At 55.5% G+C, this 15874-nt stretch overlaps 1 protein-coding gene across 13 annotated transcripts in view; it reads left to right on the top strand.

The window, feature by feature from the left end:
- The window catches only part of Dnm2 (dynamin 2), a 60738-nt gene that overhangs the window by 38654 nt on the left and 6210 nt on the right, over positions 1-15874 (top strand). For 3 of the 13 annotated variants that reach the window (XM_090336600.1, XM_090336569.1, XM_090336543.1), the window contains exons 11-15: positions 1690-1776; positions 3286-3356; positions 7038-7089; positions 7983-7994; positions 11475-11588. In XM_090336600.1, coding sequence (XP_090192726.1) covers positions 1690-1776; positions 3286-3356; positions 7038-7089; positions 7983-7994; positions 11475-11588 — 336 coding nt within the window. Of the gene's footprint in view, positions 1-443; positions 583-1689; positions 1777-3285; positions 3357-5307; positions 5338-7037; positions 7090-7982; positions 7995-11474; positions 11589-15874 lie in introns of all 13 variants that reach the window. The other 10 variants (XM_090336561.1, XM_090336522.1, XM_090336576.1 and 7 more) reach the window with 6 other exon arrangements.

Below are 15874 nucleotides of genomic sequence, written 5' to 3'. Positions count from 1 at the left end.
TCCCATTTGCTGCTTCATTAAAAAACAAATATATATATGTATATATATATATATATATATGTATATATATATATATGTAATAAGGGGAAGGAGGGAAAAGAAAGCAACCTAAACAGGCACTAATTGGCCTCTGCCCCCCCAGCATCGCCCAATGTCACCCAATGTCATAGATTGGATTGTGCTTGTGGCCTCTGCATGCCTTTGCTGCCCCTGGGGGCAGCCACATCTTTTTGGCAGTTGCCTAAACTCACCAGATTCCCCCCTCCCACCCCGGGCCTCCTTGAGCTGAAGCAGCTTCAGGGCAAATGGGGGCTCAGGCTTCACCATGTGCATACTAACCAGCCGATTTCTCCTTTCTTGTCTCTCTGTCTCCTGTCCTGTGTGTGTGGCCTGCACGGCCCCTGGGTGTCTTTCCACCTCGTTCCACCTTCTGCATGACCCAGGACGGGGCTCTTCACCCCCGACATGGCTTTTGAAGCCATTGTGAAAAAACAGATTGTAAAACTCAAAGAGCCAAGTTTGAAGTGTGTTGACCTCGTGGTCTCAGAACTGGCCACAGTCATTAAAAAATGTGCCGAGAAGGTAACAGGTTTTGTTCTTTTATCGCCTCCGCATCAGTCTCCCCTCATCCCCCTGTCGTTCTGGAACATTCTGCCTCGGTAGGAACCCCCTTGTGTGGTCAGGTTTGTCTTCTGTTTCAGCTTAGCTTCAGCGGTAGAGGAAGGAGGGGCTGTCACGTGGGCCCCTATTTGCACCTTTGACATAACCAGGATGCAGGAAATTTACAAAACGTAATTGCTCACTCCTGGAGCCCTGAAAGGCAGATTCAGGCTGGGCCAAGTGTCTCATACCTGTAATCCCAGCTATTTCGGAGGCAGAGAATGGGAGGTTTGCCGTTGGAGGCCAACCCAGGCAGAAAGTTAGGGAGAACGTCTCAGCTCAGTCAGTAAGCCTGGTGAGGTTTTGCCCAGCTAGGAGGGAGGCACAAGATAGGAGTATCTGAGTCTGAGGCCTGGGGGGTGACCGAAGAGGGGGGATCCTATTAGAAAAACAACTAATGCACAAAAGGGTTAGGGATTCAAGTGCTAAAGTGCTTTCCTGTCAAGTAAGGCCCTGAGTTCAGTTAGCATTGGTGGGGGGCCCCCGCAGGGGGGGGGAGTGCAGCCCTTACCAGTGCAAGCAGAGCTATGTGTTCTGAGGCTGTCCTTAGACATTGGTGGACTGGACCCTAAGGCCAGGATCAAAGGTGGGTGTGGGGGGTGTTTGTTGGCTGAGTGGGCACAGGCCGTGCCATATCCAGGAATTGCCCTCCAAGAGGGTCCCTCCGAGGCTGAGATGGCCCAGATTCCCTGCGCTCATGCAGCGCTGGGTGGGGAGGGTCCACTGGGGGCCACACACACACACACACACACACACACACACACACACACACTCTCGCTCGCTCGCTCGCTGTCTCTGCCACCCTCGCCTTCCTTCATTCACTGGCTTGCAAAGCAGCACTGCGCATGCATGGGTCCCTCTCCATTTGCACCCCCTCTCCTCCTCCCTTCCCCCCCCACCCCATTCCTGTCTCCCAGCCTGAGCAGCCGGGAGACCGGAACAGTGTGGGGTCTCGGAGCCTCCCCTCTGTGTTTCTCCGGGCTGGGACACGAGGACCTTGCCAACGCGGCCCCTCTACTTGCCCCCCAGCTCAGCTCCTACCCCCGCCTGCGAGAGGAGACCGAGCGAATTGTCACCACGTATATCCGGGAGCGAGAGGGGAGAACCAAGGACCAGGTACCGGCGCTCTCTTCTCCTTTGCTTTTTCTTTTCTTTTTTTGGTGGGTCATGGGGCTTGAACTCAGGCCTGGGCGCTGTCCTGAGCTCTTCAGCTCAAGGCTACCACCCTACCCTTGAGCCAAGCCCCACTTCCTGTTTTCTAGAGATTAATTGGAGATAAGAGGCTTTGTAGTGCCAGGGCTGCAACCTGACCTAGTGGTGCCCTGGGGGCGTGGCTGTCTGCTGGGGGTGTGGTCATTGGTGGGCGTGGTCCGGCGGTGGGCGGGGCTCTGGTAGGGCCTGGCAGGCTGTTGGGCTTCAGCATCATGAGGTCCCAGCATTGGGGCAGGAGATGGATAAAGAAGATGCATTATAGTTGTACGGCCCCCTCTTCCCCCAAATTCCCGTCATATGCCTTTTACAGGTTGACCCCACCCAAGCTTCCAGGCCCTGGCACCTGTACTCCTCACCTGTTTGCAGTGTCTTGGATGAGTCTATAGTATGCCCAATACCATCTCATCGACAAAATCCAAATGAAAGCGCTGCAAACATGGTTCAGGTGGTAGGGTGCTTGCCTCACATGCTAGAGACCCTGAGTTCAATTCCCCATACTGGGGGAAAAACCAGGAAGACTGCCCTGTCTTCATTTGAGTCAGTCTAGGCTCCCCCCAGGACCCCCCAACAACCTCAAGGATCCCAGTGCCTTGCTCATTTTATCCTTGAGGGTTCTGCAGCACAGAAGAGGGCGTAGGGGTCTCGTGGGACATCGGAGCCCCTGTTCCCACCAACCAAGCTCACCCTGGGTGGAACAAGACAAGCCGAAGCAGTGGAGGCCTGTTGAAAGTGGAGTGATGCGTGCGGGGAGCACACTTATGAAAGGGCATCTGTGTGGGGACCAGTGCTCTGGTGCTGGGATTGAACCCAGGTCCTTACAGGGCCTCCGTTGAGCTCCATCCTGGCCCTGCTTTACATTTCATTTTCTGAGACAGGATTTGCTATGTAGCCCAGGCTGACCTTGAACTCAAGACCCTCTTACATCTACCTTCCCAGTAGCTGGAATTACAAAGTGTGTCCTACCACTCCCAGCTTCACCTTAATGTTCTCATCTCACCAAGTGATCTTTGTGGTTGTTGTGGCTTTTTTTTTTTTTTTTTTTGGTACTAGGGCTTGAACTCTGAGCCTGGCTGCTGTCTGTCCCTTAACATTTTTCACTCAAAGCGGGCACTCTACCACGTGAGCCACAGCTCCACTTCAAGTCAGCCCTGCCCAGGCTGGCTTTGAACCTCAACCCTCAGATCTCAGCTGCCTGAGTAGCTAGTTACAAGGGAGAACCAAGGGAGAGCCACTGGCAGCTGGGACGGCCTCATCTTCAGTTCCCTCCCTACAGTGCTCCACATCCACCCTACCCTGGCAGGCTGAAGTGGGTGGGGCCAGCCATTGCTAGCTGCCCTCTGCCGCCCCCTGCTGGCAAGTGGAGGCTCTCCTTTCCCGCTGGTCCATACTCACTGTGACGCTGGCTCTCCCCAGATCCTGCTTCTCATCGACATCGAGCAGTCCTACATCAACACAAACCACGAAGACTTCATTGGATTTGCCAAGTATGTACTCCCGGGGCAGTGCTGGCTGGGCAGCGCATGCGCACACACACACACAAACCCCTCCCACCCCAACACCCGGCTCCAGGGCAGGCAATGGAGCTGGGAATTTCCTCACAGGATCTCTTGTCTGTCTGGGTCTCTAGGGGAAGCCCAGCTACCCATGTCACTGGCTTTCTGCAGATTCATTGAAGGAAATAAAGTAGTCCTGTGGTCAGAAAGGATGAGGCGGGCCACAGCCATGCCCTTTCCCTGCAGGACATCTCAGAGCCTTTCGTGGGCCAAAGGCTATTTGGCTCAAACTCAGCCCTTTCCCAGTCAGACCATCACAACAGCCCTGGGCCTAGGCACTGCTGTTCAGGGGCTCTGCAGCTTCCAGGAGGGATTTAAAACAGAACCTGCTGAACGATAATAGACATTCCTGTAATTCTAGTGACTCAGGAGGCTGGGGTCTGAGGGTCGTGGTTCGAAGCCAGCTTGGATAGGAAAGTCTGTGAGGCCAAAGTGGAGCTGTGGCTCAAGTGGTAGAGCGCTAGTCTTGAGCAAAAAAGCTCAGGAATAGCACTGAGGCCCAGAGTTCAAGCACCAAGACTGGCATGTGTGTATGCACACACACACACACACACACACACACACACATGGGAAAAAAACAAAACACCTGGACCATGGCACCTGGATACGGCTGATCTCTGGTTGAGGCAGGATATAGGTAAACAGATTCACGCCTGTCATCCTAGCTACTCAGGAGGCTGAGATTTGAGGATCATGGTTCAAAGCCAGCCAGGGCACAGAAGTCCATGAGACTCTTATCCCCAACTAACCATTAGGAAACTAGAAGTGGTGCTGTGGCTCAAAGTGGTAGAGCGATAGCCTTGAGCTGAAGAGCTCAGGGATAGTGCCTAGGCCTGAAGTTCAAGCCCCAGGACTGACAAAAATAACAACAATAATAATAACATTCAGTCAGGCACAATGGCTCAAGTGAACAGTTCTAACTACTTAGGAGATAGAAATCAGAGAACTGTGGTTTGAGGCAAGACTAGGTGATAAGCTTATAAGACTGTGTCACTCAGTAGCTGGGCACAGTGGTACACGCTTGTCAGCCAGCCACATGGGAAACGTGGCGGCAGCACTTAATGGTGTGCACCTGTCGTGGCCCGTGGACCTGGAAGCACAAATAGGAAGACCACAGTCCAGGCCAGCCCGGGCATGAAGCAAGACCCCCATCTGGAAAACAGCCAGAGCAAAAGGGGGTGCAGATGTGATGCAAGCACTGCCTCGCGGGTGTGTGGCTCTAAGTTCAAACCCCAGTACTGCCAGATGAAGATGATGAGGAGGAGGAGCGGGGGGGGGGGTAGTAGTGACAGTGATGGTGGTGGTGGGTGGTCTGCGATTTCATTCTCCATCCCATCAGCCCAGCTTGGTCATCGCCCAGCTTATTCCAATGGCTTCTGCAAGGCCCAGGCAGTTAGTACAGGGCCCTGGGGCAGAGGTCGATGGCTTCTGGAAGGAGTTGGGCCACTTTGGGTGCTGGGACGAGGCTGGTGGCCTACGCTTGGGCTGGAAATCCCAAGGCAGGTGGAGCTAATGAGCGTCTCTCTTGTGCTGGCCACATGGGAAGTGAGTGGAATGACTGAATGACTGACTGAATGAATGAAAGCATCCTCAGAAACTCCTCTCTGAGCCCATGTGAGCCCAAGGCCCTGGCTGACCTGTCCTTGCTGGGTCTGGGGTTGGGGCTCACCCAGGCCAGATTTGGGAGGAGCAGCTCCCCACCACCACGTTCCCAGCCACCAGGTGTCCATGGCAGAAGTCCTTGATTGGTTTGGTCCCCTCCTCCTACCCTGGCATCTCTCTTCTCATGCCTCCCCCACCGTTCCTTCTCACTCTGTCTCCTGTTTTTCCCTTGACCGCTCTCCTCTTTCCTCTGGATTCCGGGGCCTCCCCACTTCCCCAGCTGCTATTATCCCGAGGAGCTGGTCACTGGGTGGGTATTGCCTGCTGTGTGCCTCTCCGTGCTGTGTGAACAGGGGCGCCGCGGCTGGGTGTCCTCATGCCCGGCTACATAGCAGTCTTGTCAGAACCAGTCCAGTGCCAGGCCCTGGGCTGGGTCATCAGAACAGACTCAGGCAGAAGACTCAGAGAACAGAAGCCAAGTGGAAGCCCACAGGAGTCTTCCCCATGACCGGAAGCCGGAAGCCACGCCTCCAAGAGGGTGGGCCAGGCTGAGGGCAGGAGGTTGTCTTCCCTCCCAGGATACCTAGCACTCTACTTAGGTCTGTGCAAAGGGAGAGGAGCCAGCAAGCCCTTCAGAAGTAGGTCATCCCAGGACCTCCCTGGCCCCCAGCTGTGCAGGCCACCTCACCACACCCTGCTGTCATCCTAGCTGCTCAGAAGGCTGAGATCTGAGGATCATGGTTCAAAGCCAGCCTGAGCAGGAAAGTCTTCAAGGCTCTTATCTCCAATAAACTACTCAGAAAAGCCAGACGTACCACTGTGGCTCAAAGTGGTAGAACATCTCTATCTCTCTTCCTCCCTCCCTTTCTCTTCCCCTTTCTCTCCTCCCCTCTCCTTCCCCCTCTCTTTCCTTCTCTTCCTCTTCCCCCCTCTCCCTCCCCCTCTCCCCTTCCCCTTCTTCTCCCCTACCTTATCCAACAGACAACTTGAATTTGAAGGCCAACCCCAGAGGCAAATAGCAGAGGAATGAAACCATGCTGCTTTGCTTTATTTCATAATGTTCTGATACCGTGTCCAGCTAAAGCAATAAGATAAGAAAATATGACAGCTAAATCATAGAAGTTAAAATTGTTTACACTCAGCGATACGATTGTTGGAGCAGAAACTATATTAGAATCAGAGACAGGAGCAGTGGCACATGCCTGGCCCTCAGCAAGAGGCAGAGACAAAAGAATAGAGTCCAAGAGTAGCTCCAGCTTCATAGCAAGTGTTAGGCCAGCCCTGAGCTACTGTGCAAGACCCTGCTTCAAAGGGGGGGAAAAAAAGGGAAAGGAGAGAAGGGAAGGAGGGGAGAGAGGAAATAAGGTTACTGCACACATAGAGCAGTAGCCTTCATCTGGACTGCCCATGTTCTATTGGTGAACTGGGATGGATGGGGGTGTGGCTTATGGCTGTGGTCTGGGGCGGAGCTTGTGGTTGTGGGCGTGGCTCTGCGGTAGAATGCTTGCCTAGCATGTGCATGGCCCTAGGTTTCACCCTTAGCACTCTACAAGTAAAAATAAAGAGGCGGGGGAGATGGAGGGCAGTAGACAAGAACCTTGTAGAAACTCCGCTTCACCCTGGCAGTGGGCAGAAAGGTGGTATGTTCTACCACTCGCTCGGTCCTTGTGTTAGAGCTGCTTACAGCCTGGCATTGGGATCAGAGACAGGACTCAGGCGTCTGCTCAAGTTTCCCTGGGCCACGTGAGTCTGTGGCTTCTGCGCCCCTCTCTTGAAGCACCAGCTTTCATTGACTTACACAGACAGCTTCAAACACAGGCGTGCAAATCCTCAGCTTAGCCAGATCGGTTGGCTTCTTCCGCGTGCCCAAACTTGGCCTCAGACCCTGCTTTGCATGCAGAAAGCATCTGTCCCCTGGGGAAGAACACCCCAACCCGGGCCGCCAGGGCCCCCAGAGCCCCAAGGCCCTCATCACCTGCACCTCTCATCCTCTCTCTGCTTTGGTTTCAGTGCCCAGCAGAGGAGCACGCAGCTGAACAAGAAGAGAGCCATCCCAAACCAGGTAGCTGCGGGGCTCTGTCCCCCACCTCTACCCTGGGGGTGGGAGGGCACTGCGGTAACCAACACCCTCCCCCTGTTCTTGGCATGGGCAGTGCCTTGCCAGTCCCCTAGCACCAGGCTGCCCACTGCCTGCCTCTGGAGTCCACTTAATGTCTGCCTTTCTTCTGGAACAGGCTGGCGCTCTGGAAGCCTGGGGTGGAGGGAGGGGTGATTCCACATTCAGCCCTGACATCAGAGGCGAAGGCTAGGCTTGATCTTCAAGGCAGAAGTGTCCAAGGGTCTGTAAGGAAATTTGGGTTTCCTAGCTCCTGTCCCAAGGATCAGAGCCTGTAGCTGGAAGCCATAGTCAGCTCAGAGAAGGCTGGGGTTGGCCTTGAGACCTTGGCTTAGTAGAGGCCTAGTTATGGCATTAAAAATGCCAGTGTTAAGAGTTTTAAGAGATAACACCAGCTTTGCAAGATTTCTGCCACTGATTCCCTCCCCCAACCCCTTTTCCACCTCAGGCAGGATGGGGGTGGGGGCTGGGACCTGGCTGTTTTTATCTTGCATGATTCTAGAGCCAGATAGAAAAGAGAATGTAACCGCTGCATGACTATAATTGTTTTGGGGGTTTGTTTGGTTTGATTTTTTTTTTTTTGCTTGCCTAGGTAATAATGTTATGTTGTTGCTTTTTCTTTTATTTTTGTGAGATGATAATGAATTAAATATTAACACCATGAATATAATTAATAGCATGTAATTTTTTTTCTTTTGCTGTTTTTTTTTCCTCCCTGCTCCTCTCTTCTCCCATTGTTGTGCTTTTTCCTGCTTTTTCTCCGTCCCCTCATGTCCCCCTTCATCTCTTTTACTCCGCCCACTTGATTTACCCACAACCCTAACTTTGCATTCTCAAAGGGGGAGATCTTGGTAAGTACCTGCTTAGTGTGGTAGCAAGCTTTAGAGATTTCCAGTAGTGACAGAGGCCCTGCCTGCCCTGTAACAGTCCCTTTTTCCAAAAATAACAACAAAAAAAACTTTTTTCCAAAAGAATCAAACTAACCCCAATGTCTGTCAAATTTACGCATTCATCCTGGTTGTCTGTTGCTCTCATAAATTTGCTAACCTTACCGCCATCGTTGTGGAAGGCCCTGTCCTCCGGCTGACTCGTGAAGGGTCAGCCTTGGTATCCTGTAGTTTGAGGGCTGGCAAATGCACAGCAGACGCTGCCCCCGCCTCCCCTCTGCTCCCTGGCCGTGAAGCTCAAGCGCTACTGGAACACATTCTCATTCTTGCCTCTGCCTCTCTGCCTTCTGACTCCAGTGCAGACATCACTTGCTGATCAGAGCATGATTTTCATTTGCCAAATGTGCTCTTTTCCGCCTGTGCACCTGTCAGTCAAGGCCGGGGGACCCAGTACTCCCCCTTTGTGCCTTTCTCCCATTGTACAGCCCCGGCAGACATTGCTAATCAACCCGAGCCCAGCATCCTTTACTCATAAGCCTCCACCACTCCCCGTTCTGTGGCCAGTGTGACTAACGGATCTAGGTATTTTTTTTTTAATTCTCCCCTGTGATGCTTCCGTGACAGGAATGACTAAATCAACCGTATTTTTATTTGTTTTTTAAGTTGGATACTGCCACTAACCCTCCGTGGTAGATGTTATCCTTTGCCAAGGACAGACATCACTAATTGATACTAGCTTTTTTTTTTTTTCCTGCCATGTCCCCCCATTTTTACCACAGTGCTCTGGGCAGCTTCACCGGGGTCGGTTGGTGAAGCCCTTTTTGTAAAGGGTATTATAGTCTCCATCTTTGCAACACTTCCTTGTGGGATGCCCAGTAGTGACCCATCTTTAAGAACTGATCCTGTCCAAGCTGTACCCCCTTCCCCAAGACATCCTCCCACTGCCAACCACCGAGGACTGGACAGGCCCCACCCCTGATCCCTCAGAGACCTTCTGGAACCTCCCGGGTCTTTTCGTGTGCAGACAGGGCCCGCTCATGAGCCCAGGGCCAAGCTGGCAAGCAGGTGGGAAGTACAGATCTGCCTTAGGCTTTTCTCCCATTGCCCACATCCATTCCCCCCCCCCCCCACCTCCCAAAGCCCCTTGAATTTGAGCCCTTGCCTGCACCAAACAAACAGACCACAGCCATATCATTCTTTTCCTCCTAGATTCCCCCACCCTTGCCACAAAGCCAGCCCTGGCCGCTAGGGGGCTCCGTGTTCCCTGTACTTGACTGGGTTCACTGCTTCCAACCATTGCTCATGCTGCCCCGGGCCCTTCCTCCTCCTTCTCCTCCCCCCCCCCCACCTTGCATGCCTTTCCCAACCTCCACAGGCCTCAGGGCCCTCCCCCCCACCCCAACTTCCTCCTTAGCCCAGTCCCCTAGAGATGTACCCCAACCTGCTGCTCCCCACAAAGGAGCTGTACCCCTCACATAGGCAGCTCCCTAAGTGGCTTAAAGGGGCCTGACCTGCACCCTGAAGCCTGGCTAGCTGGCTCTGAACACCCCTAGGCTCAGATAAAAGCTGGCAGGCCAGAGTCCTGAGGGGCAGTCAGGCTGCCCACGAGTGGGCAAACTACACCAGATGCCAGGGCCCCTGGTTTCCTACTCCAGTGTCACCTGTGGATGAATTTGATCCACTCTACGACCCTCTGCCCTCCCGGGCTGGGCCATTCCGGAAGCTGGGCTCCTGCTCGGCCTGTGGATTCTGAGCCCCCAGCTTAGTCACCCATCTGGGGAGGAGCCTGGGACGGAGGGCATAGTTGGCAGCCAGAGCAGCCTAGAATAGCCAGCATGAGTTTGTCAGCCCGTCCTTACGGGACATACATGACCTTGCTGTGGCCACCAGCTTGTCCCTTTTGCTGGCTAGGTCTCTTGTCCCTGTTTCTTGTCATGAAGGGAGGAGAAGTTGTCGTGAGGGTGGCCAAGGGGAAGGGGTAAGCAATGCTATCCCCATCCCCAACCTTCCTGGCCTCTGTCACCAGGTAGCTACTGTCACCACGGAGAGAGAGCGGGCAGGGGCTGAGGGCTGGTGTGAAGGGTTGCCAGGCCTGGGCTGGGGGTGGGGAGGGCAGGTTAAGTAAGCAAAGTGAGGCAATTCCTGGGAATTGCCTGCCAAGAAGACATCCAGGCCCCAGACTGACCCCGGAGGCCCCAGCTCAATGTCTCCTGCCTGATCCCACCCTGAAGCGACAGGAGGGGGGGAGAACAGCTGTTCCCAGCTGGGCTGGCCACACACAGGCTGCCCTGCCTGTGTTACCCCCCTCTCGTGTTCCCAGTCCAGAGAACAGCCCCATCCCCAGGCTACCTGCCCCTAGCCTTCAGGTGAGTCCTGGCACAGGCCTGGCTTTGGCTTCCACGCAGATGACAGCTGTGTCTACACAAGCCCTACCTTTGAGGCTCCTTGCCCTGACCCAGAACGTTATTCAGGGACTAGGAGCGTGGCCTAGTGGTAGAGTGCTTGAAGCCCTGGGTTCCATTCCTCAGTACCACATACACAGAAAAGGCCGGAAGTGGTGCTGTGGCTCATGTGGTAGAGCTCTAGCCTTGAGAAAGCCCAAGGACAGTGCTCAGGCTCTGAGTTCAAGCCCCAAGACTGGCAAGAAAAAAAAAAAATGTCCTTCAGCACAAACTGCCATCACTAGCCTGGAACGGGATCCTCGCCTCCTTATGGCCTCTTTAGTGTCCTCTGGGCCACCATCTTTGGCTCATCCCTGGAATGCTAGCTGCTCAGGAGGCTGGGATCTAAGGATGGCGGTTCAAAGCCAGCCCAAGTAGTTAATCGCCAATAATTTTTTTTTTTTTTTATTAAAGCTGGAAGTGTATCTGTGACTGGCTTTGAGCAAAATGAAGCTTAGGGGTTGCACCCATGTCCTGAGTTCAAACCCCAGGACTAGCACAAAACACAAAAACCACTGGATGATCTGGATGGCCCCTCTAATGACAGCCATCTGTGGGGATGCCCAGTAGAAGGGAGGGCTCACCAGAGAAATAGAGCTGCTCACAAGGCACACGGCCCCCCAAACACAAGCCCCAGACCCCTACCCGGGGTCCCCTCTTCCTTCCCCAGGCAAGCATCTGCTTCACCTCTGTGTTGGCAGAGCCAGCCTTGAGCACAGAGGAGCCCACAGGATCCAGATTCCCCAGTCCACCTCTATGCCAGGGACTCGCTCTCATGTCTGTATGTCTTATCTGTCTGCACACCCACCTAGGCACCTTCCAGGTTTCCAACTGGGCACGCTTGGGGTGAGGCGGGTATGTGGCTTGGAGCTGGAGCTGTGTGCCACCGTCCCTGGCTTTCCCCGTCTTGCTGTGGGGGCGAGGGCACGGGTTGCTGTGCTGGAGAGGGGGCGGCCGGGGCATCGGGGTTCTGGCCCCCACTGAACCACGCCATGTCCTCCAGGTGATCCGCAGGGGCTGGCTCACCATCAACAACATCAGCCTGATGAAGGGGGGATCCAAGGAGTACTGGTTTGTGCTGACGGCTGAGTCGCTGTCCTGGTACAAGGATGAGGAGGTGAGTGGAGACCGGGAAAGGGCAGGGCGGAGCGTAATGACACACACCCGCCATCCCAGCACGCGAGCGGCTGAGGCCGGAAGATGTAGAGGCCACTGTGTGAGCCCAGGCCTGGCACGGCACCTGCCCTCTGGCTGCGGCCCAGCCTCTGTCCTGGCATGCTAGCTTCATAATTTTCAGAGCAAACGAAGCCACACTTCTTTGGGATGACAGCTTGTCGTTGTTCGGATCGCCCACAGGGGGGCGCCGTCTCCCTCTGTAAACTGGCACCCAGGCTGCATTAGTGTGGGCAGAGAAGGCACTTAGGTGCCTCCTCAAATCCCCTCAAGCTTGGTGGCCGTCTGCTGCCATGCTGACCAGCAGGATGACCAGCGCCTGGGCTCTGCCTGGCCTGCCACCACCTTCACACATTCCCCTGCATGGGCCAAGTTGCTGCCCCTATGATCCCTGCAGGCATGTGCTCGTGTGGGAGACTGGACAGAAGAGTGAATGTTTTGCAAGCTCTGGGGAAGGTGATTGTCTTGTCCCTGCCTGGCTTCCAGCATGTACTCAGTGGCTTGTCCTGGTGACCCCCCCTCCCCTCATTCCTCCTGCTTTGGAGAGACTTCCCCACCAGGCGCCATGAGAGAGCAGTGATTCGGACACAGGGCCCTGGGCCCGCTCTGGGTCATGGAGTAGCGGGCAGGTGACCTGGAGCCTCTTGGAGCCGGAGTGCTTTGCCCGGAGTCTGTGGTCCTTGGGGTGACATGGCAGGTGTCCTTGGAGACAGGCCAAATGCCTCTGATTACTTCTAAGGCCATTCCACCCAGCTGTAGCCCTCAGGGTTTGGGAGAGCATTGTGTGGCAGGCAGGGGCCCAGGGGAGGGGGGGGCCAGCGAGGAGGCAGGTGGTGATTTGTCATGGCCCCGGGGGGCGTGGTCTGCGTGTCTGTAGCCCCGCCCTGTGGGAAGCTCACAGCCCCAGAGAGGCTGCCAGTGGAGGGAGAGCAGCCTCATCCCTCTCCTTCCAAACCCATAGGCCTGCCAGGAAGCTGGGGATGGGCCATGCCTGGTCCCCCTCCCGACCCAGGCTGGTGTGATTAGGGGGAGGGGGTAAGGTCCTTCATCTCCACATCAGGCCACACCCCCATCCTAGCTGTAGGAACTTATGCCCACGGGGTGCCCCACCAAGGGCCACTCTGAAGTCCGCCTTAATGAGGAGATTCTACTTCCAACAGCCCGATGGGGTTGGAAGATCACGGGCAGACACAAGCAGATGTGTCCCCGGCCTCTCCCGCCCCCAGGAAACTCTGGTCCCCATTTCTTGCTTCTCGAATATGGCCCCGGGGACCAGGTGGGGCTGGCCCTCTCTGTCCCAGAAGCTGTGGGCTTGCTGGGAGGCCTCTGCCGAGACTATCCCAGGTCCAGGTGGCACCCCAACATTGAGAATCCCCGGGGTTTTCTGTTGTTGCTTATTTGGATGCTCGTCCATGGGCCTCAACTCGGCCTCGTGCTCTCCCTGAGTTTTTGTGCTCAACTACTTGAGTCACAGCTCCACTTCCGGTTTTGGGTGGTTCGTTGGAGATAGACGTTCCTGCCCAGGCTGGCTTTGAACCACAGTCCTCCCATCTGAGCCTTCTCAGTGTCTAGGATTGTAGGTGTGAGGCATCCGTGCCTGGCCCCTGGGTTTTGTCTCTAGCACACCCCTCCCCCCCCCAAAAAAAATTGAAGACTATTCTGCCCCTCCCTTTTGGTGGCTCCGAGGTATTGGAGGGGGGAGGTCTTCTGGCAAAGGGGCTCTTTGTCACCCCCACCCCTGTCCACACAAGCCCAGTCTTAGGAGTGTTTTTCTTTTGTACCCTGAATTGGATCCCTTGGTGTGCCTCCGCATCCAGGGATCAAAAACAGGACCTCGACCCCTGCCTGGGGACCCCAGACCGGAAGCGCAGGGGCCCGTGGCCACATCCTGAATGGGGCCCTGTGTGTGTCCCCCACACAAAGCAGGCTGAGGTCAGGAGGGGCAGTGTGAGATTTTGTGGTCTCCTCCACCACATCCCATCCGGGGCGCCCCCCCAGGGGCAGAGAAGCCCAGGAGAGAGGCAGGACAGGACGGCAGGATCTCTTTATTTTCCAAAATGAACATGGGGACATTTTCATCTGCTGGGCCGGGTGAGGGGACCCCCCCCAACACACACACACACACACACACACACACACACACACACACACACACACACCCAGCCCCAGGCCTCCTCCGCCCTCTGCCTCTTCTTCCCACCCAAGCCCTTGTGTACTCCAGAACCTTCTGTGCCAGTCTTCGCCCCTGTTGCAAAGGGGTTTGGGCAAGATGCCACTTACCTCTGTCTGGGGTCAGCTTGGCTCCGGGGGTGCCAGGAAGGGGCTGCTGGGGGGGTGGGGGCTCATTCTGATGTGCATGCCGAGCCCAGCCTAACCAGTGTGCAGACTACTGTACACATCACAGCCTCCTGAACAGGTAGTCTGAACACTGGGATGGCGGGGCCGGCTATCTGTCCGTCCATCAGGGGGTCCCCAGGGTGGCCCTCGTGCTGGCGTGGAAGCCGCCCCAGCCACCACCGCCGTGTCCATCCGTCTCTTCTGACGTGGCGAGGCAGGCTTGCATCTGGAGAAAGTTGTCGATTTTCAGGAAATCCAAAGGCGGGGGGGTGGGGAGACAAGGAGGGAGGGGGGAAGGGTTGGGGTCCGTGGGTGGCCTCTGTATAGGAGGAGGACGCGGGGGGCGGGGGGGGGGTAGGATGGGAGGAGGGGAGCCTGCCTGCCTGCCTGCAGGCCGCGTGCGGTGTGCGTGCGTGTGTGTGCGTGCGTGTGTGCCTGTGTGTGTGTGTGTGTGCCTGTGTGTGTGTGTGTGTGTGTGTGTGTGTGTGTGTGTGTGAGGCTTGTGGGCCCCAGGCCGCAGGAAGGCAGCCGCAGCGTGTCCTGGGCGGAATTACATTCTAAACATTTCCAGATGTGGCGTCTCGCGCCGTCTGGAGGCATGGCCTGTGACTCAGTGACTTGGCTTAGCTGGGTGGCTGGAAGCTTTCTCCCTCCTGACACCGCGGGGCGGGGGCTGCTGAGGCCCCTCTGCAAACGTCCAGACTGGGGGGGAGGGGAGCTCCTGCCAGGGCCCCTGGCTTGTTCCAAGCCCCCTCCCCCAGAGGTAGGTGGGACCAGGCCCTGCATTCCAACACTGTGCCTGTGACCACGGCCTTCTTTGGCGGCCCGCCCTCCCCTGGGCTCAGCTTACATTGGGCAGGAATAGGCCTCCCTCCCTCCATGGCTGCCTGGCCCCTCGGCCTGGGTCCTGCCCTGGTCCTGGCCCAGTCCAGAGCGCTCATCCTGGAGCTACTTCTAACAGAAGCAATAAAAGCTCCTGAGAAGCAAGCACCGTGGTATATGACTGTCAATGTGTCTGTAATCCAGCAATCAGGATTACAAGTTCCAGGCCAGCCAGGCTCCACAGGGAGAGTCTATCTTTAAAAAAGAGGGAGGGGTGGGTGCCCATGGTTCACCCCTGTAATCATAGCTACTCAGGAGATCTGAGGATTGCGGTTCAAAGCCAACCTGGACACTAAAGTCTGTGACACTCTTATGTCTCACCACCAGAAAACCGGAAGTGGTGCTGGGGTTCAGAGTGGGAGAGCTGAAAAGCTCAGGAACAACATCTAAAAGTCCAGAAGTGGTGCTGTGGCTCCACTTTTGGTGGTAGAGGGCTAGCCTTTGGCAAAAGAAGCCCAAGGACAGTGCCCAGGCCCTGAGTTCAAGCCCCAGGACTGGCAAAAAAAAAAAGCCAGGTGCTGATAGCTCATGGCTGTAATCCTACCTGCTCAGGAGGCTGAGATCTGAGGACCTCAGTTCAAAGCCAGCCCGGGCACTAAAGTCCATGAGATGCTTATGTCCAATTAACCACCAGAAAACCAGAAGTGGGGCTGTGGCTGAAGGGGTAGGGCGGTATCGTTGAGCCCAGGCCCAGAGTTCAAGCCCCACAACTGACAAAAAGAAAAGAAAGTCGGAATGAGGCCGGGAGTTTGGCCTAGGGAGAGAGCTCTTGCCTAGCATGCACAAAGCCCTGGGTTTGAGTCCTTGGTACCATGTACACAGGAAAAAAAAACCAGAAGTGATGCTGTGGCTAGCGCTTCACCCCTTAATAAGCCTAAGAGCAGTGCCTAAGCCTGTGTTCAAGACCCTGGACTGGCAAAAAAAGAAAAAAAAAAAGAAATATTCCAGTGGCAAGTATTCCACTCACCGGCCAGCCAGTATCCTGTCCTGACCTCCCAAGGACATCCCAAA

The sequence above is a fragment of the Megascapheus bottae genome, chromosome 1 (assembly GCF_031878675.1).
Source record: "Megascapheus bottae isolate mThoBot1 chromosome 1, mThoBot2.hap1, whole genome shotgun sequence".
Taxonomy (NCBI): domain Eukaryota; kingdom Metazoa; phylum Chordata; class Mammalia; order Rodentia; family Geomyidae; genus Megascapheus; species Megascapheus bottae.
The sequence above is the reverse complement of the archived record's forward strand: the minus strand, read 5'-3'. Positions and strand labels throughout refer to the sequence as shown.